Source organism: Staurois parvus, unplaced genomic scaffold, assembly GCF_062004578.1.
Source record: "Staurois parvus isolate SC_StPar_1 unplaced genomic scaffold, SC_StPar_1.0 ptg000742l, whole genome shotgun sequence".
NCBI classification, from domain to species: domain Eukaryota; kingdom Metazoa; phylum Chordata; class Amphibia; order Anura; family Ranidae; genus Staurois; species Staurois parvus.
This window is the reverse complement of record NW_028318538.1, coordinates 1,397-19,824: the sequence shown is the minus strand read 5'-3', so window position 1 is coordinate 19,824 and position 18,428 is coordinate 1,397. Positions and strand designations below refer to the sequence as shown.

The window sequence follows — 18,428 nt, the reverse complement described above, 5'->3', positions numbered from 1 at the left end:
ATCAACAGTAAGAAAGCGAGGTCGGAGCCTACTGGTCCCATATCAACAGTAAGAAAGCGAGATCAGAGCCTACTGGTCCAATATCAACAGTAAGAAAGCGAGGTCGGAGCCTACTGGCCCCATATCAACAGTAAGAAAGCGAGGTCGGAGCCTACTGGCCCCATAACAGCAGTAAGAAAGCGAGGTCGGAGCCTACTGGCCCCATATCAACAGTAAGAAAGCGAGGTCTGAGCCTACTGGCCTCATAACAGCAGTAAGAAAGCGAGGTCGGAGCCTACTGGCCCCATAACAACAGTAAGAAAGCGAGGTCGGAGCCTACTGGCCCCATAACAACAGTAAGAAAGCGAGGTCGGAGCCTACTGGCCCCATATCAACAGTAAGAAAGCGAGGTCGGAGCCTACTGGTCCAATATCAACAGTAAGAAAGCGAGGTCGGAGCCTACTGGTCCAATATCAATGCTAAAAAAGCGAGGTCGGAGCCTACTGGCCCCATATCAACGGTAAGAAAGCGAGGTCGGAGCCTACTGGCCCCATATCAACGGTAAGAAAGCGAGGTCGGAGCCTACTGGCCCCATATCAACGGTAAGAAAGCGAGCTCGGAGCCTACTGGCCCCATATCAACAGTAAGAAAGCGAGGTCGGAGCCTACTGGTCCAATATCAACAGTAGGAAAGCGAGGTCGGAGCCTACTGGTCCCATATCAACAGTAAGAAAGCGAGGTCAGAGCCTACTGGCCCCATAACAGTAAGAAAGCGAGGTCGGAGCCTACTGGTCCCATATCAACAGTAAGAAAGCGAGGTCGGAGCCTACTGGCCCCATATCAACAGTAGGAAAGCGAGGTCGGAGCCTACTGGTCCCATATCAACAGTAAGAAAGTGAGCTCAGAGCCTACTGGTCCCATAAAATATTGAACGGGGGAAGATGGTCACAGATGACAAGGAGAAGGCTGTATTGTTAGTAGCACATTACAGAATGCACCTTCGTGGCCGGTGACCGTAATGGGATTTGAAAAACGTAACATAAATCACCAGGACCAGATGGCTGACACCCGAGAGTCCTCAGAGAACTTAGCCAGGTTGTTGCCAGGCCGGTATTCCTAATATTTACGGACAGCTGAAGGACTGGAACGATATCAGCTGACTGGAGAAAGGCAAACGTGGTACTAATAAAGAGAAAAAAGAGCCAAGATACATTCCTGGAAACTACAGGCCAGTCAGTCTAACATCAATAGTATGTAAACTACTGGAGGGGATGATCAGGGACCATATCCAAGAGTTTGCACGTGATAATAGTAGCTTTAGTAGCGATTGATAGATTCATGAAGGACCGTTCCTGCTACTGTTAGAGCGGTAAGGATGTGGATCTCCCTTCCGCAATCAGTGGAAAGTATCAATAGTTTCAGAAGATGAATGAGATGGGCATCTTAGCAATATACAGGGATATGGGAAATCATATTGACGTAAACACACATGCAGGTTGGACTGGATGGACTGGTGTCTTTATTCAATCTTGGCAACTGGATCGCTTGGCCATAGAACATTGGGAGGTCATCTCTGCAGTGTAGAGGAGTTATTGGCCTCTTCTGCTGTCGGTGACCATGAACAGATCTCTGTCCAAAGTGTTAATCTGCAGAGCAGGCATGCAGGAAGCACTTGCTGCACATGACTGTTGAGGGACAATACCTCCTCAGGGCTGCCCTGGATGCCTTCATCAATAATGCCAGTGGTGGCAAGACTGTCCACCTTCCTCAGCAGAAGAAGCCTATGGCTCGGTCTGGGAAGAATATACACTGCTCCAAAAACTGAAAGGAACCCTTTGTGATCCCAGTCTGGCATCAAGTCAAGGGTCCCTCACCAGTCCATGCCAGTGCCACAGGACCCCTCACCGGTCCATGCCAGTGCCACAGGACCCCTCACCGGTCCATGCCAGTGCCACAGGACCCCTCACCGGTCCATGCCAGTGCCACAGGACCCCTCACCGGCCCATGCCAGTGCCACAGGACCCCTCACCGGCCCATGCCAGTGCCACAGGACCCCTCACCGGCCCATGCCAGTGCCACAGGACCCCTCACCGGTCCATGCCAGTGCCACAGGACCCCTCACCGGCCCATGCCAGTGCCACAGGACCCCTCACCGGTCCATGCCAGTGCCACAGGACCCCTCACCGGTCCATGCCAGTGCCACAGGACCCCTCACCGGTCCATGCCAGTGCCATAGGACCCCCTCAAATTCAAAGAAGTGCTTGTAGTTGATTAGCGAGCAGCGACCTTTGGAGAAAGCTGTAAAAGACTCTAAAATTGTTTCTGTTAAAAATAAAAAAACCTTCAACACTGCAAAGTCCTGATCCCCAATAATCAGACAACACAGAGCCATTCATAGAGAATATACATGTTTATTATTTATTGAACATCTGCAGTGCCATCACTGGTGGTCTCACTGTTGGGTGGAGGAAGACCTCCCAGATGAAGGTGGTCCTTCCAGATGGAGATGGTCTCAGCGTCAGGCTGGTGGGCCTTCCAGATGAAGGTGGTCTCAGTGTCAGCAGGAGCGTCTCCCAGAAGCCGACCCACTCAATGTTGGGGGGAGGGTCTCCCAGATGAAGGCTGAGGGAGGCGGTACTTGGCGAGGTCTACGTCATAATTCACAAAGGTAAGTGGGGTGTATGAGTGGTGCTGTTGGTTCTGATATTTGGAATTATCAAAGGGCTCCTCTGGGGGTGGAGCGGCAGATGTAGGAGGTGGAGTCACTGAAAAGGAAGAGGAGAACATGTTAGAGTGCAAATCTGGAAATCATAAAAGTCAGCAGAAAAAAGGGAAAGACCTGCACACTGCAGTACTACAGACAACACGCAGGGGGGGCCAACATTCTGCAGTAAATCAGAATTTCTTAGAAATACAAACATTTAAAACTAAACATGGGAAGGGTGATAGGAATAGATGGGAGATTCTACAGTCCCGCCCCCTCCCCGAGTATCTGCACTGTCACCAGTCCCAGTATGAGTGTTCACCCGACGTGTCTCCTAAATAGTCACCACCGCCTAATGTTTACGAACGTCTGGATTCGATTTGTATGTAAACCCCCTATATTGTATCTGTCTGTAGGACCCTTGGTGAGGCATCTATGGGTGTACAGCCTGAGATGTTCTGCATTACGGGATGAATATGGACTTTCCCTGAATCTAAGAGCAGAGGCAAAGGCAGAATATCTAGTAGATGACACCAGAAGAGCAATACCAGGACCTCCATCTCACAGCTGTCATCTGCAGTTCATGGGGGCAACCAGATATGGACTCTAAACCAAGGCCATTTAGCAAAGACTATACGGATACAGCAGACATTATATACGGCAAGCCTCAGGACTCTTCCCAATATTTAACTTTTTCATCTTCCAGTTAAAGATCTGCCCAGAGTTGTCCTTCCTGTAGCCCTCTCATCACCCATTGAAATCTCAACGGATGACACTACACTATGGTTGAACTGGATGGACTTTTGTCTTTTTTCAGCCAGACCAACTATGGAACTACAGCTTCTCACACTTAGTCTTTGAGGACATTTTCCAGACGTCTTCCAATGCTTGAGCCCCCTCGGTGATGCCAGTAGAGGCCAGGCTGCTGACCTTTCCACAGAAGTTTTAGAAGAAACATCCTTGTGGGTTAGCTGACATTTTTTACCAAATGATCCCAAAGGTCACAGGAAACCGGTAACCAAAAGACACTGAAAAACATCTTTGTAGGATACTTCTGTTGTGCCTGGACAAAATGATCTTCTATCACCTTCTAGGACATCATCCACCATCAGACTTGGGCTCTGCTTTTCCTGTGATGTGGATGTCGCGCTCGGACTGCGAGGCTCCAAGGTGAGGACGCCGCGCTCGGACTGCGAGGCTCCACGGTGAGGACGCCGCGCTCGGACTGCGAGGCTCCACGGTGAAGACGCCGCGCTCGGACTGCGAGGCTCCACGGCGAAGACGCCGCGCTCGGACCGTGAGGCTCCAAGGTGAGGACGCCACGCTTGGACTCTGAGTACCCTAGGGAAGGACGTCAGACTCAGGCTGTGCTGCTTCGATGGCGAGGGCGTCAGACGCGGCCCGCGAGTCTCCGATGGCGAGGGCGTCAGACGCGGCCCGCGAGTCTCCGATGGCGAGGGCGTCAGACGCGGCCCGCGAGTCTCCGATGGCGAGGGCGTCAGACGCGGCCCGCGAGTCTCCGATGGCGAGGGCGTCAGACGCGGCCCGCGAGTCTCCGATGGCGAGGGCGTCAGACGCGGCCCGCGAGTGTCCGATGGCGAGGGCGTCAGACGCGGCCCGCGAGTCTCCGATGGCGAGGGCGTCAGACGCGGCCCGCGAGTCTCCGATGGCGAGGGCGTCAGACGCGGCCCGCGAGTCTCCGATGGCGAGGGCGTCAGACGCGGCCCGCGAGTCTCCGATGGCGAGGGCGTCAGACGCGGCCCGCGAGTCTCCGATGGCGAGGGCGTCAGACGCGGCCCGCGAGTCTCCGATGGCGAGGGCGTCAGACGCGGCCCGCGAGTGTCCGATGGCGAGGGCGTCAAGACGCGGCCAGCGAGTCTCCGATGGCGAGGGCGTCAGACGCGGCCCGCGAGTCTCCGATGGCGAGGGCGTCAGACGCGGCCCGCGAGTGTCCGATGGCGAGGGCGTCAGACGCGGCCCGCGAGTGTCCGATGGCGAGGGCGTCAGACGCGGCCCGCGAGTCTCCGATGGCGAGGGCGTCAGACGCGGCCCGCGAGTCTCCGATGGCGAGGGCGTCAGACGCGGCCCGCGAGTGTCCGATGGCGAGGGCGTCAGACGCGGCCCGCGAGTCTCCAAAGTGAAGAGGTCAGACACGGACATTGAGTCTCTTAAATGAGGAAGGAGTTCACAGGCTGTAATACTAGATGAAGACATCAGACTCGGGCTGTGCTTCTCCCATGGTGAGAACATCAGGCTGTAAATCTCCTAAGTGAGAAAGTTAGACTTGGGCTGTGAGTCTCCCAGGGTGAGGACGTCACATTCGGGCTGCGAGTCTCTCAGGGTGAGGGCGTCACATTCGGGCTGCGAGTCTCTCAGGGTGAGGGTGTCACATTCGGGCTGCGAGTCTCCCAGGGTAGGACGTCACATTCGGGCTGCGAGTCTCCCAGGGTGAGGACGTCACATTCGGGCTGCGAGTCTCTCAGGGTGAGGGTGTCACATTCGGGCTGCGAGTCTCCCAGGGTAGGGCGTCACATTCGGGCTGCGAGTCTCCCAGGGTAGGGCGTCACATTCGGGCTGCGAGTCTCCCAGGGTAGGGCGTCACATTCGGGCTGCGAGTCTCCCAGGGTAGGGCGTCACATTCGGGCTGCGAGTCTCCCATGGTGAGTGCATCACATTTGGGCCGTGAGTCTCCCATGGTGAGGGGCGTCACATTCGGGCTGTGAGTCTCCCGGGGTGAGGATGTCAGATTCGGGCTGTGAGTCTCCCAGGGTAGGGCGTCACATTCGGGCTGCGAGTCTCCCATGGTGAGGGGCGTCACATTCGGGCTGTGAGTCTCCCGGGGTGAGGATGTCAGATTCGGGCTGTGAGTCTCCTGGGGTGAGGATGTCAGATTTGGGCTGTGAGTCTCCCGGGGTGAGGATGTCAGATTCGAAATGTGAGTCTCCCGGGGTGAGGACGTCAGATTCGGGCTGTAAATCTCCTAGGTGAGAAAGTTAGACTCGGGCTGTGAGCCTCCCATGGTGAGGGTGTCACATTCGGGCTGTGAGTCTCCCATGGTAAGGGCGTCACATTCGGAGTCTCCCAGGGTGAGGGCGTCACATACGGGCTGCGAGTCTCCCATGGTGAGGGCGTCACATTGGGGCTGCGAGTCTCCCATGGTGAGGGTGTCACATTCGGGCTGCAAGTCTCCCAGGGTGAGGGTGTCACATACGGGCTGCGAGTCTCCCAGGGTGAGGGCGTCACATTGGGGCTGCGAGTCTCCCAGGGTGAGGGCGTCACATTCGGGCTGCAAGTCTCCCATGGTGAGGGTGTCACATTCGGCTGCGAGTCTCCCATGGTGAGGGCGTCACATTCAGGCTGCGAGTCTCCCAGGGTGAGGGCGTCACATTAGGGCTGTAAGTCTCCCATGGTGAGGGTGTCACATTCAGGCCGCGAGTCTCCCATGGTGAGAACGTCACAATCGGGCTGTGAGCCTCCCATGGGGAGGACGTCACATTCGGGCTGCGAGTGTCCCATGGTGAGGGCGTCACATTCGGGCCGCGAGTCTCCCAGGGTGAGGACGTCACATTCGGGCCGCGAGTCTCCCAGGGTGAGGGTGTCACATTGGGGCTGCGTGTCTCCCAGGGTGAGGGTGTCACATTGGGGCTGCGTGTCTCCCATGGTGAGGGCGTCACATTCGGGCCGCGAGTCTCCCATGGTGAGAACGTCACAATCGGGCTGTGAGCCTCCCATGGTGAGGGTGTCACATTCGGGCTGCGAGTCTCCCATGGTGAGGGTGTCTCATTCGGGCTGCGAGTCTCCCAGGGTGAGTGCGTCACATTCGGGCTGCGAGTCTCCCAGGGTGAGGGCGTCACATTCGGGCTGCGAGTCTCCCAGGGTGAGGACGTCACATTCGGGCTGCGAGTCTCCCAGGGTGAGGACGTCACATTCGGGCTGCGAGTCTCCCAGGGTGAGGGCGTCACATTCAGGCTGCGAGTCTCCCATGGTGAGGGTGTCACATTCGGGCTGCGAGTCTCCCATGGTGAGGGTGTCACATTCGGGCTGCGATGCTCCCAGGGTGAGGGCGCCACATTCGGGCTGCGAGTCTCCCATGGTGAGGGTGTCACATTCGGGCTGCGAGTCTCCCATGGTGAGGGTGTCACATTCGGGCCGCGAGTCTCCCATGGTGAGAACGTCACAATCGGGCTGTGAGCCTCCCATGGTGAGGGTGTCTCATTCGGGCTGCGAGTCTCCCAGGGTGAGGGCGTCACATTCGGGCTGCAAGTCTCCCATGGTGAGGGTGTCACATTCGGCTGCGAGTCTCCCATGGTGAGGGCGTCACATTCAGGCTGCGAGTCTCCCAGGGTGAGGGCGTCACATTCGGGCTGCGATGCTCCCAGGGTGAGGGCGTCACATTCGGGCTGTAAGTCTCCCATGGTGAGGGTGTCACATTCAGGCCGCGAGTCTCCCATGGTGAGAACGTCACAATCGGGCTGTGAGCCTCCCATGGGGAGGACGTCACATTCGGGCTGCGAGTGTCCCATGGTGAGGGTGTCACATTCGGGCTGCGAGTCTCCCATGGTGAGGGTGTCACATTCGGGCCGCGAGTCTCCCAGGGTGAGGGCGTCACATTCGGGCTGCGAGTCTCCCATGGTGAGGGTGTCACATTGGGGCTGCGAGTCTCCCATGGTGAGGGTGTCTCATTCGGGCTGCGAGTCTCCCAGGGTGAGGGCGTCACATTCGGGCTGCGAGTCTCCCATGGTGAGGGTGTCACATTGGGGCTGCGAGTCTCCCATGGTGAGGGTGTCACATTGGGGCTGCGAGTCTCCCATGGTGAGGGTGTCTCATTCGGGCTGCGAGTCTCCCAGGGTGAGGGCGTCACATTGGGGCTGCGAGTCTCCCATGGTGAGGGTGTCACATTGGGGCTGCGAGTCTCCCAGGGTGAGGACGTCAGATTTGGACTGTGATTCTTCTGTCTGGGCCATTCACAGGTGCCCAGTAACAGGCTAAATTTTGGTTGGGATTTTGGCCTTCCAGGTGCTCCCTACACTTCATAGCAGGAAATCCAGATTTTGCTCCTGTTGCCATTCATCTCTTCTTACTACTTACCTTACTCCTGCGATCCAAAAGTGTCTTATGACAAACCCAACTTACTGCAAACATGAGAACGTGCGGGGCCAAAAAGAAGGGGGAACAGAATGGAGACCACCATGTACAAAGTATACCAGAGAGAAAATACATCGAGACACATGAGGGCAGAATGTGACAGACAGAACACATGCCGGGAGCGCCATGTATGACAGATTGATGCAGAGGAAGAGAGAGCGCCATGAGATTGCCGCACAGGGAAGGAGAGATTACTGAACAGCGATGGGAGAGATAGCGGGAGCGAGAATATGAAGTGACAGAAGCGCACAAGGCGAGCGTCAGTAACGAGAGAAGTTTTAGTACCTAGTATGAAGGCGGCAGGGGAACAAAAGAAGGTTGAGCATGGACACATCAGCCGCACACAGCGCCCTATAGTGACAGAAAATGGCCACAGGAAGAGAGTAGACTTCCTGCACCATCTGAGGTCAGGTGATGTGTCCGGGAAAAGAGCAGGAAGGAAGCAGAGGGAACAATGTATCTCTGTATGGAGCTCTGCTCACATGAAGCTGCCGGTGAAAGATCATCAGATGCACCCAGAAGATCAGGAGAAGACACTGAAGGTTCTCCAGATGGATCTTTGTTCCCATCAGAAGACGGCATTTCTTCGACATCCTGACCCTGGCCGCTGGCATGTCTCGCCTCCTCAGCCTGCTCTGGAGCCTGAGCCTCGTCATGTGCTGGTTCCTCTGTTCCTGTTGTAGGTGCAACATCTACCAAGTCTTCTCTAGTAGGATCCTGGCCACCACTGGGTGTCTTCTCCGAAGACTGAGGTATATTCTGTATCTGTGTGTCCACATCGGGGGCAACATCCACCAAGTCTTCTTTAGTATGATCGTGGCCACCACTGGGTGTCTTCTCCGAAGACTGAGGTATATTCTTTATCTGTGTGTCCACATCGGGGGCAACATCCACTAAGTCTTCTCTAGTAGGATCCTGGCCACCACTGGGTGTCTTCTCCGAAGACTGAGGTATATTCTGTATCTGTGTGTCCACATCGGGGGCAACATCCACCAAGTCTTCTTTAGTATGATCGTGGCCACCACTGGGTGTCTCCACACACTGAGTTATATTCTGTATCTGTGGATCCACAGCCGGGGCAACATCCACCAAGTCTTCCCCAGTAAGATCCTGGCCACGAATGGGTGTCTTCTCCGCAGACTGTGCGCCCACAGCTGGAGCAACATCCACTAATTCTTCTCTAATGAGATCTTGGCCACTGAGTATCTGGGCGACATCTGCTGATTCTTCTCCAATGAGACCCTGGCCACCGCTGAGTGTCCTCTCCCTAAAGTGGGGTACATTCTGTATCTTGTGTTTCTCTTTCAGTGTGCTCCCAGGTGGGAGAACATCTGTCAAGCCTTCTCCAGCTTTCTCTCCACCCAGACTTTCCTGTTCTCGGGTTTCTGGTCTTCCTATTTGTGTCTGCTGGTCCTTAGAGCTCCATTTCTGGTCTGATTGATCTTTCTCCTTCTCAGCAGGTTGCTTCCTCTGATCTGCCTCCTCCTGGTCACTGTCTGAGTCAGAGTCGGAGGAGGATGAGGAGGAGGATGAGGAGGAGGAATCATCTTCTTCTTGACGAGGTTCTGATCTCTCTGTTTTCTCCCCCGGGTCCACAGAACTTTCCCTTCCTACATCCAGATGTTGGAGAATTGTGGATGGGTGGACTGCGTTCTCACCTGACACCGATGGCCGGACATGAGGCGCTTTCACTGGAAAGGAGACCAGCGTCTTACTGCCTCCTGAGCGCTCTGCCCCCTTACCTAGGACAAAGAGAAAACAAGTCACAGCAGATATGGCATGGTGGACTCCATTACTGCTCACTGCACTACAGCTGTGGCCTCTGTGCCTTTCACATTAGAGTGTCAGCTCTTCAGGCCAGGCTACGAGTATTTCTACACTTCCTGGTGTTCTAGGTCCTGTATAGGTCTTTGCAAAGGGCTGCATGGAGATGTATGGAGACTGCTGGATGAATAAAATCTGGGGGGGGGGTCGGTGAACCCATCATTGGCTCCTGCATATTTCAGTCGCCCAATGGGATGTGACTCACCGGTCAAATCTATAACTTGGGGTACAGTCCAGGGCAGATTCAACGGTAACTGCTACCTACAGGTGATTGGATGCTTAAAAAAAAAAAAAAAAAAAAAAAAAAGCTGTGAGGACTCCCAAATGAACTCCTCCACCTCCCAGCAATCCTCAGTTCCGTATGAAGACATGGAGACCACAGATGGGAGGGTGTCCCGTACTCCAAGAAATGGACTTTACAGGAAAAGTCAACAATCACATTTTCTTGTTCATATTGAACAGTACACGAGCCGATACAGAGAAGACTGAGATGTCTCCAAGGAACATCAAGAAGAAGAGGACAACGGAGGAGAAGAGGACAACGGAGGAGACGAGGACAACGGAGGAGAAGAGGACAACGGAGGAGAAGAGGACAACGGAGGAGACGAGGACAACGGAGGAGACGAGGACAACGGAGGAGAAGAGGACAACGGAGGAGACGAGGACAACGGAGGAGACGAGGACAACGGAGGAGACGAGGACAACGGAGGAGACGAGGACAACGGAGGAGACGAGGACAACGGAGGAGAAGAGGACAACGGAGGAGACGAGGACAACGGAGGAGACGAGGACAACGGAGGAGACGAGGACAACGGAGGAGACGAGGACAACGGAGGAGACGAGGACAACTGAGGAGACGAGGACAACGGAGGAGAAGAGGACAACGGAGGAGAAGAGGACAACGGAGGGAGAAGAGGACAACGGAGGAGAAGAGGACAACGGAGGAGACGAGGACAACGGAGGAGACGAGGACAACGGAGGAGAAGAGGACAACGGAGGAGACGAGGACAACGGAGGAGACGAGGACAACGGAGGAGAAGAGGACAACGGAGGAGAAGAGGACAACGGAGGAGAAGAGGACAACGGAGGAGAAGAGGACAACGGAGGAGAAGAGGACAACGGAGGAGAAGAGGACAACGGAGGAGACGAGGACAACGGAGGAGAAGAGGACAACGGAGGAGACGAGGACAACGGAGGAGACGAGGACAACGGAGGAGACGAGGACAACGGAGGAGACGAGGACAACGGAGGAGACGAGGACAACGGAGGAGACGAGGACAACGGAGGAGACGAGGACAACGGAGGAGAAGAGGACAACAGAGGGAAAAAAAACACACAAAAACAGCCAACATACCCCTCAAAAACAACCAAAGAGGCTCCAATAGCCCAACCAAAAAGAAGCCTCTCACTGACACCAATGATGGGGCACTATTCCTTCAACTGACACCAATGATGGGACACTATTCCTCCAACTGACACCAATGATGGGACACTATTCCTCCCACTGACACCAACGATGGGGCACTATTCCTCCCACTGACACCAATGATGGGACACTATTCCTCCAACTGACACCAATGATGGGACACTATTCCTCCCACTGACACCAATGATGGGGCACTATTCCCCCCACTGACACCAATGATGGGGCACTATTCCCCCCACTGACACCAATGATGGGGCACTATTCCTCCCACTGACACCAATGATGGGGCACTATTCCTCCCACTGACACCAATGATGGGGCACTATTCCTCCCACTGACACCAATGATGGGGCACTATTCCTCCCACTGACACCAATGATGGGGCACTATTCCTCCCACTGACACCAATGATGGGGCACTATTCCTCCCACTGACACCAATGATGGGGCACTATTCCTCCCATTGACACCAATGATGGGACACTATTCCTCCCACTGACACCAATGATGGGGCACTATTTCTCCCACTGACACCAATGATGGGACACTATTCCTCCCACTGACACCAATGATGGGGCACTATTCCTCCCACTGACACCAATGATGGGGATCTATTCTTCCCACTGACACCAATGATGGGGCACTATTCCTCCCACTGACACCAATGATGGGGATCTATTCTTCCCACTGACACCAATGATGGGGCACTTTTCCTCCCACTGACACCAATGATGGAGAACTATTCCATCCACTGACACCAATGATGGGGCATTATTCCATCCACTGACACCAATGATGGGGCACTATTCCATCCACTGACACCAATGATGGGGCACTATTCCATCCACTGACACCAGAGATGGGACACTATTCTTCCTTGTTCTTCTACTAACTACAGGCACTATGCAATTTTTTCACTGACACCGGGGCATTTTCTACTTCCACTAGCCACTCTGGCCCACCTAAACCGGATCTTTATTTAGAAAATTTGGAGCCCCCTCCCTCAGACTGAAGAAAGACCTTATCCTTGTGAATGACCAGGAAGAGCTCCTTACAAGATAAGGCAGCTAGCTCTGACACCCTCCAAGGGGAGGTGCTAGTGTACAGGAAATGACAAGTAAGGTTAGATGAGGATGTATCTCTGAGGGGTTCAAGGGGAGGAGTCTGCAACGCTGAAAGAACCAAATTCAAGTCCCAAGAAACTATAGAAGAACATCTCGGGGGGAACTCTATGAGCAACCTCCTTCATGAAGCCTCTCACCAGAGTACGATGCCAAGGGCCTTCGAAAAAAGAATAGCCAAGGCCGATATTTGGGGGTAAATGGACCGATCTAGTCCCAACTGCAGGAAAGCCGGAATACCGGTGAGGACTAACCTTCCGCCAATCCCACCATGTATAGAAAGCCTTCCAGGTGCAATCATGGACTTCCCGGCACTTGACTGCGTAGGAATGACCGGATCGTCCAGATCTCAATCTCTTAGGACTTGGGTTTCAACAGCCAGGCCCTCAAAGCCAAGGACCATGAAGCAGGATGGGACACCTCACCGGACAAAGGATCCGGATGGTCATAGGATGTACCAGGAGCCAGAGTATGTCTGGGCACCAAGCTCTTGCTGTGCTGATTTGGGGCCACGAGAATAACTTGAATACCTTCCGATTCATTTTGATGGAGCAGATGGGGAGGATCTTTGGAGGAGGGAAGGCGTATGTTGGGGAGAAATCATCACCATGACCCACTGGTAAGCCTCGGAGTGGTTGGTGGAGGACACGTCGGGGTCACACACGTGATTGTGGAGAAGATCACATTATACCGGCAGTTGGCGGAGGACACGTCGGGGGTCACACACGTGATTGTGGAGAAGATCACATTATACCGGCAGTTGGTGGAGGACACGTCGGGGTCACACACGTGATTGTGGAGAAGATCACATTATACCGGCAGTTGGCGGAGGACACGTCGGGGGTCACACACGTGATTGTGGAGAAGATCACATTATACCGGCAGTTGGCGGAGGACACGTCGGGGGTCACACACGTGATTGTGGAGAAGATCACATTATACCGGCAGTTGGAGGAGGACACGTCGGGGTCACACACGTGATTGTGGAGAAGATCACATTATACCGGCAGTTGGCGGAGGACACGTCGGGGTCACACACGTGATTGTGGAGAAGATCACGTTATATCAGCAGTTGGCGGAGGACACGTCGGGGTCACACACGTGATTGTGGAGAAGATCACATTATACCAACAGTTGGAGGAGGACACGTCGGGGTCACACGCGTGATTGTGGAGAAGATCACATTATACCGGCAGTTGGCGGAGGACACGTCGGGGGTCACACACGTGATTGTGGAGAAGATCACATTATACCGGCAGTTGGTGGAAGACACGTCGGGGTCACACACGTGATTGTGGAGAAGATCACATTATACCGGCAGTTGGCGGAGGACACGTCGGGGTCACACACGTGATTGTGGAGAAGATCACATTATACCGGCAGTTGGCGGAGGACACGTCGGGGTCACACACGTGATTGTGGAGAAGATCACATTATACCGGCAGTTGGCGGAGGACACGTCGGGGTCACACACGTGATTGTGGAGAAGATCACGTTATATCAGCAGTTGGCGGAGGACACGTCGGGGTCACACACGTGATTGTGGAGAAGATCACATTATACCGGCAGTTGGTGGAGGACACGTCGGGGTTACACAGGTGATTGTGGAGAAGATCACATTATACCGGCAGTTGGAGGAGGACACGTCGGGGTCACACACGTGATTGTGGAGAAGATCACATTATACCGGCAGTTGGTGGAGGACACGTCAGGTTCACACACGTGATTGTGGAGAAGATCACATTATACCGGCAGTTGGCGGAGGACACGTCGGGGTCACACACGTGATTGTGGAGAAGATCACATTATACCGGCAGTTGGCGGAGGACACGTCGGGGTCACACACGTGATTGTGGAGAAGATCACATTATACCGGCAGTTGGCGGAGGACACGTCGGGGTCACACACGTGATTGTGGAGAAGATCACGTTATATCAGCAGTTGGCGGAGGACACGTCGGGGTCACACACGTGATTGTGGAGAAGATCACATTATACCGGCAGTTGGTGGAGGACACGTCGGGGTTACACAGGTGATTGTGGAGAAGATCACATTATACCGGCAGTTGGAGGAGGACACGTCGGGGTTACACAGGTGATTGTGGAGAAGATCACATTATACCGGCAGTTGGTGGAGGACACGTCGGGGTCACACACGTGACTGTGAAGATCACATTATACCGGCAGTTGGTGGAGGACACGTCGGGGTCACACACGTGATTGTGGAGAAGATCACATTATACCGGCATTTGGAGGAGGACACGTCGGGGTCACACACGTGATTGTGGAGAAGATCACATTATATCGGCAGTTGGTGGAGGACACGTCGGGGTCACACACGTGATTGTGGAGAAGATCACATTATACCGGCAGTTGGCGGAGGACACGTCGGGGTCACACACGTGACTGTGAAGATCACATTATACCGGCAGTTGGTGGAGGACACGTCGGGGTCACACACGTGATTGTGGAGAAGATCACATTATACCGGCAGTTGGTGGTGTAATATGAACTCACCGGATGCCGTTAGGTACGAACATCTCCACCGACGTCACCAGGGGCTCTATGGTATGAAGGATGTAGTCATCCACTGTAAAGCCTAAGACAGGGTAGAAGGACCACCCAAGGATGTCTACAGTGATGCCTGAGCAATGGGGATTACCCCCTGTGCTTCCCTTGGAGGTCCGCCGGTACCAGGAAGGGGGGGGGGTTGGGTGGTGTGCAGAGGATGAACCAGATGGGGGTGGGGAGCAGGTGGCACCCAGGGCAATACTCACAATCCTGCAGAGAAGGACATCACAGGGACGAATAGGGAGTTAACCCTTAAATCCCCGCCCTTGGAAGGGCGTACCCCCATACTTTCAGGGACTGGGTCACCCTGGTGCGGATGGCCTCTGCCCTGGACCTCACCCGGCAACCGGCCCAAAACCCTTCACTACGTGACACGGTGGGCGTCTGACACAGGAAGTAGGACCTGAAGAGACTTTCCAGGCCGGACCCCTCTGGAGAAGTCCGGGGATGGTCCCAGAAACACTCGATGAGGGAAACTGTAAGACGTCACTGTGGTCAGCAAGCAAGAAAACCAGAGAGGACACATCTACAGAACTGAGGGGTGCTGGGGGGGTCCAACCACCTCAAGGGACTTCAACCTGGACGACTCTGAATCTGTCCCCTGTACAGACTGGGGGGGTGAATACAATGTTGGGGGGTCCCCTGTACAGACTGGGGGGTGAATACAATGCCGGGGTGTCCCCTGTACAGACTGGGGGGCTGTGAATACAATGCCGGGGTGTCCCCTGTACAGACTGGGGGGCTGTGAATACAATGCCGGGGTGTCCCCTGTACAGACTGGGGGGTGTGATACAATGCCGGGGTGTCCCCTGTACAGACTGGGGGGTGTGATACAATGTCGGGGTGTCCCCTGTACAGACTGGGGGGTGTGATACAATGTCGGGGTGTCCCCTGTACAGACTGGGGGGTGTGATACAATGTCGGGGTGTCCCCTGTACAGACTGGGGGGTGTGATACAATGTCGGGGTGTCCCCTGTACAGACTGGGGGGTGAATACAATGTCGGGGTGTCCCCTGTACAGACTGGGGGGTGTGATACAATGTCGGGGTGTCCCCTGTACAGACTGGGGGGTGTGATACAATGTCGGGGTGTCCCCTGTACAGACTGGGGTGTGAATACAATGTCGGGGTGTCCCCTGTACAGACTGGGGGGCTGTGAATACAATGCCGGGGTGTCCCCTGTACAGACTGGGGGGTGTGATACAATGTCGGGGTGTCCCCTGTACAGACTGGGGGGTGTGATACAATGTCGGGGTGTCCCCTGTACAGACTGGGGGGTGTGATACAATGTCGGGGTGTCCCCTGTACAGACTGGGGGGCTGTGAATACAATGCCGGGGTGTCCCCTGTACAGACTGGGGGGTGTGATACAATGTCGGGGTGTCCCCTGTACAGACTGGGGGGTGTGATACAATGTCGGGGTGTCCCCTGTACAGACTGGGGGGTGTGATACAATGTCGGGGTGTCCCCTGTACAGACTGGGGGGTGTGATACAATGTCGGGGTGTCCCCTGTACAGACTGGGGGGCTGTGAATACAATGCCGGGGTGTCCCCTGTACAGACTGGGGGGCTGTGAATACAATGCCGGGGTGTCCCCTGTACAGACTGGGGGGTGTGAATACAATGTCGGGGTGTCCCCTGTACAGACTGGGGGGTGTGAATACAATGTCGGGGTGTCCCCTGTACAGACTGGGGGGTGTGAATACAATGTCGGGGTGTCCCCTGTACAGACTGGGTGTGTGAATACAATGTCGGGGCGTCCCCTGTACAGACTGGGGGGGGTGTGAATACAATGTCGGGGTGTCCCCTGTACAGACTGGGGGGTGTGAATACAATGTCGGGGTGTCCCCTGTACAGACTGGGGGGTGTGAATACAATGTCGGGGCGTCCCCTGTACAGACTGGGGGGTGTGAATACAATGTCGGGGTGTCCCCTGTACAGACTGGGGGGTGAATACAATGTCGGGGTGTCCCCTGTACAGACTGGGGGGTGAATACAATGTCGGGGTGTCCCCTGTACAGACTGGGGGGGTGTGAATACAATGTCGGGGTGTCCCCTGTACAGACTGGGGGGTGTGAATACAATGTCGGGGTGTCCCCTGTACAGACTGGGGGGTGAATACAATGTCGGGGTGTCCCCTGTACAGACTGGGGGGTGAATACAATGTCGGGGTGTCCCCTGTACAGACTGGGTGTGTGAATACAATGTCTGGGTGTCCCCTGTACAGACTGGGGGGGTGTGAATACAATGTCTGGGTGTCCCCTGTACAGACTGGGGGGTGAATACAATGTCGGGGTGTCCCCTGTACAGACTGGGGGGTGAATACAATGTCGGGGTGTCCCCTGTACAGACTGGGGGGGTGTGAATACAATGTCGGGGTGTCCCCTGTACAGACTGGGGGGGTGTGAATACAATGTCTGGGTGTCCCCTGTACAGACTGGGGGGGTGTGAATACAATGTCGGGGTGTCCCCTGTACAGACTGGGGGGGTGTGAATACAATGTCTGGGTGTCCCCTGTACAGACTAGGGGGTGAATACAATGTCGGGGTGTCCCCTGTACAGACTGGGGTGTGAATACAATGTCGGGGTGTCCCCTGTACAGACTGGGGGGTGGATACAATGTGGGGGTGTCCCCTGTACAGACTGGGGGGTGAATACAATGTCGGGGGGTCCCCTGTACAGACTGGGGGGGTGTGAATACAATGTCGGGGTGTCCCCTGTACAGACTGGGGGGGTGTGAATACAATGTCTGGGTGTCCCCTGTACAGACTGGGGGGGTGTGAATACAATGTCGGGGTGTCCCCTGTACAGACTGGGGGGGTGTGAATACAATGTCTGGGTGTCCCCTGTACAGACTAGGGGGTGAATACAATGTCGGGGTGTCCCCTGTACAGACTGGGGTGTGAATACAATGTCGGGGTGTCCCCTGTACAGACTGGGGGGTGGATACAATGTGGGGGTGTCCCCTGTACAGACTGGGGGGTGAATACAATGTCGGGGGGTCCCCTGTACAGGCTGGGGGGGTGAATACAATATTGGGGTGTCAGTATGTAATGTCGGGGTGTCAGACATTCTCACCTCCGCTCTCAGTGCGGTTTGGGGTGATGACAATCCGGGGTATCAGCGCCACCTGCAGGATGGAGAGAGGAGGTGAGTCAGTATCATACATGGGAGGGGGAGGGGGGGATATAGCGTACGGCACAGCGTACAGAGGGGGGGACATAGTGTACGGCACGGCGTACAGAGGGGGGGACATAGCGTACGGCACAGGGTACAGGGGGGGATATAGCGTACGGCACAGGGTACAGGGGGGGATATAGCGTACGGCACGACGTACAGAGGGGGGGATATAGCGTACGGCACGGCGTACAGAGGGGGGGACATAGTGTACGGCACGGCGTACAGAGGGGGGGACATAGCGTACGGCACAGCGTACAGAGGGGGGGGATATAGCGTACGGCACAGCGTACAGAGGGGGGGATATAGCGTACGGCACAGCGTACAGAGGGGGGGGATATAGCGTACGGCACAGCGTACAGAGGGGGGGGATATAGCGTACGGCACAGCGTACAGAGGGGGGGGATATAGCGTACGGCACAGCGTACAGAGGGGGGGGATATAGCGTACGGCGCAGCGTACAGAGGGGGGGGATATAGCGTACGG

General features: G+C 55.2%; 1 protein-coding gene across 1 annotated transcript; it reads right to left on the bottom strand.

Moving 5' to 3' along the window:
• Window positions 1–2,369: 2,369 nt before the first annotated feature.
• On the bottom strand, window positions 2,370–17,944 carry NDUFV3 (NADH:ubiquinone oxidoreductase subunit V3). The gene is made up of 4 exons (XM_089654086.1): window positions 17,844–17,944; window positions 9,069–9,569; window positions 8,310–9,017; window positions 2,370–2,743 (listed from the first exon to the last, which is right to left on the bottom strand). Exons 1-4 carry the CDS (start codon window positions 17,932–17,934, stop codon window positions 2,568–2,570), a joined length of 1,476 nt encoding a protein of 491 aa, XP_089510212.1. The 5' UTR covers window positions 17,935–17,944; the 3' UTR covers window positions 2,370–2,567.
• Window positions 17,945–18,428: the final 484 nt, after the last annotated feature.